Source organism: Tigriopus californicus, chromosome 7 (genome assembly GCF_007210705.1).
Source record: "Tigriopus californicus strain San Diego chromosome 7, Tcal_SD_v2.1, whole genome shotgun sequence".
NCBI classification, from domain to species: Eukaryota; Metazoa; Arthropoda; class Copepoda; order Harpacticoida; family Harpacticidae; genus Tigriopus; species Tigriopus californicus.
The window spans coordinates 12,603,616-12,604,067 of record NC_081446.1 but is presented as its reverse complement, the minus strand read 5'-3'; the positions used below and the strand labels follow the sequence as shown (position 1 = coordinate 12,604,067).

Sequence of the window (452 nt, the reverse complement as noted above, 5' to 3'; positions counted from 1 at the left end):
ATCTTAATGCTTGGTCTTTTCAAGTTTGAGAATCCCTAAAAAAGTACGGAACTGTCAATCTGCTTGTTCTTAGAATTCGGACTTCAAACGATATCTTTTTTTAAGAATCGCAAAAATATAGTCCAATGGAGTCTTTGGCAAACAAGATTTTATTTTGATTTTATCGGTATAACTTGGTCGGTTATTCTCGTGTTTATTATTAGTTTGCGTATAGTTCAAAATTAAAGGTCGAAAATTGAAAAAATAAAATGAACCTCACCAACCGCTCGTTCATGAGTGTTTTTGTTCATTGCATGTCGGTCTCCACAAATTACAGAATGGTTCTATAATTTCAGATATTCAGTTGCGAGACTTAGTACGCTCATTTTGTAAGTGGTTGTTCACGCTTTGGTTTGTCTAATTTCCTCCTTTGTTTTCTCCCTTTGTTTTTGCTTTGGTTGGCTTTCGTTCGG

General features: G+C 34.7%; 1 protein-coding gene across 2 annotated transcripts in view; it reads left to right on the top strand.

Annotated features, from left to right (window-relative positions):
• Positions 1–452, top strand: part of LOC131883681 (V-type proton ATPase subunit H-like) — an 8,034-nt gene that overhangs the window by 446 nt on the left and 7,136 nt on the right. Inside the window, exon 2 of one of the 2 annotated variants that reach the window (XM_059231198.1) lies at positions 336–368. The exons of the other annotated variant lie outside the window; for it this stretch is intronic. Within the exon in view, the coding sequence (XP_059087181.1) occupies positions 336–368 (33 nt within the window). The remainder of the gene's footprint in view (positions 1–335; positions 369–452) is intronic. 2 annotated transcript variants of the gene reach the window in all.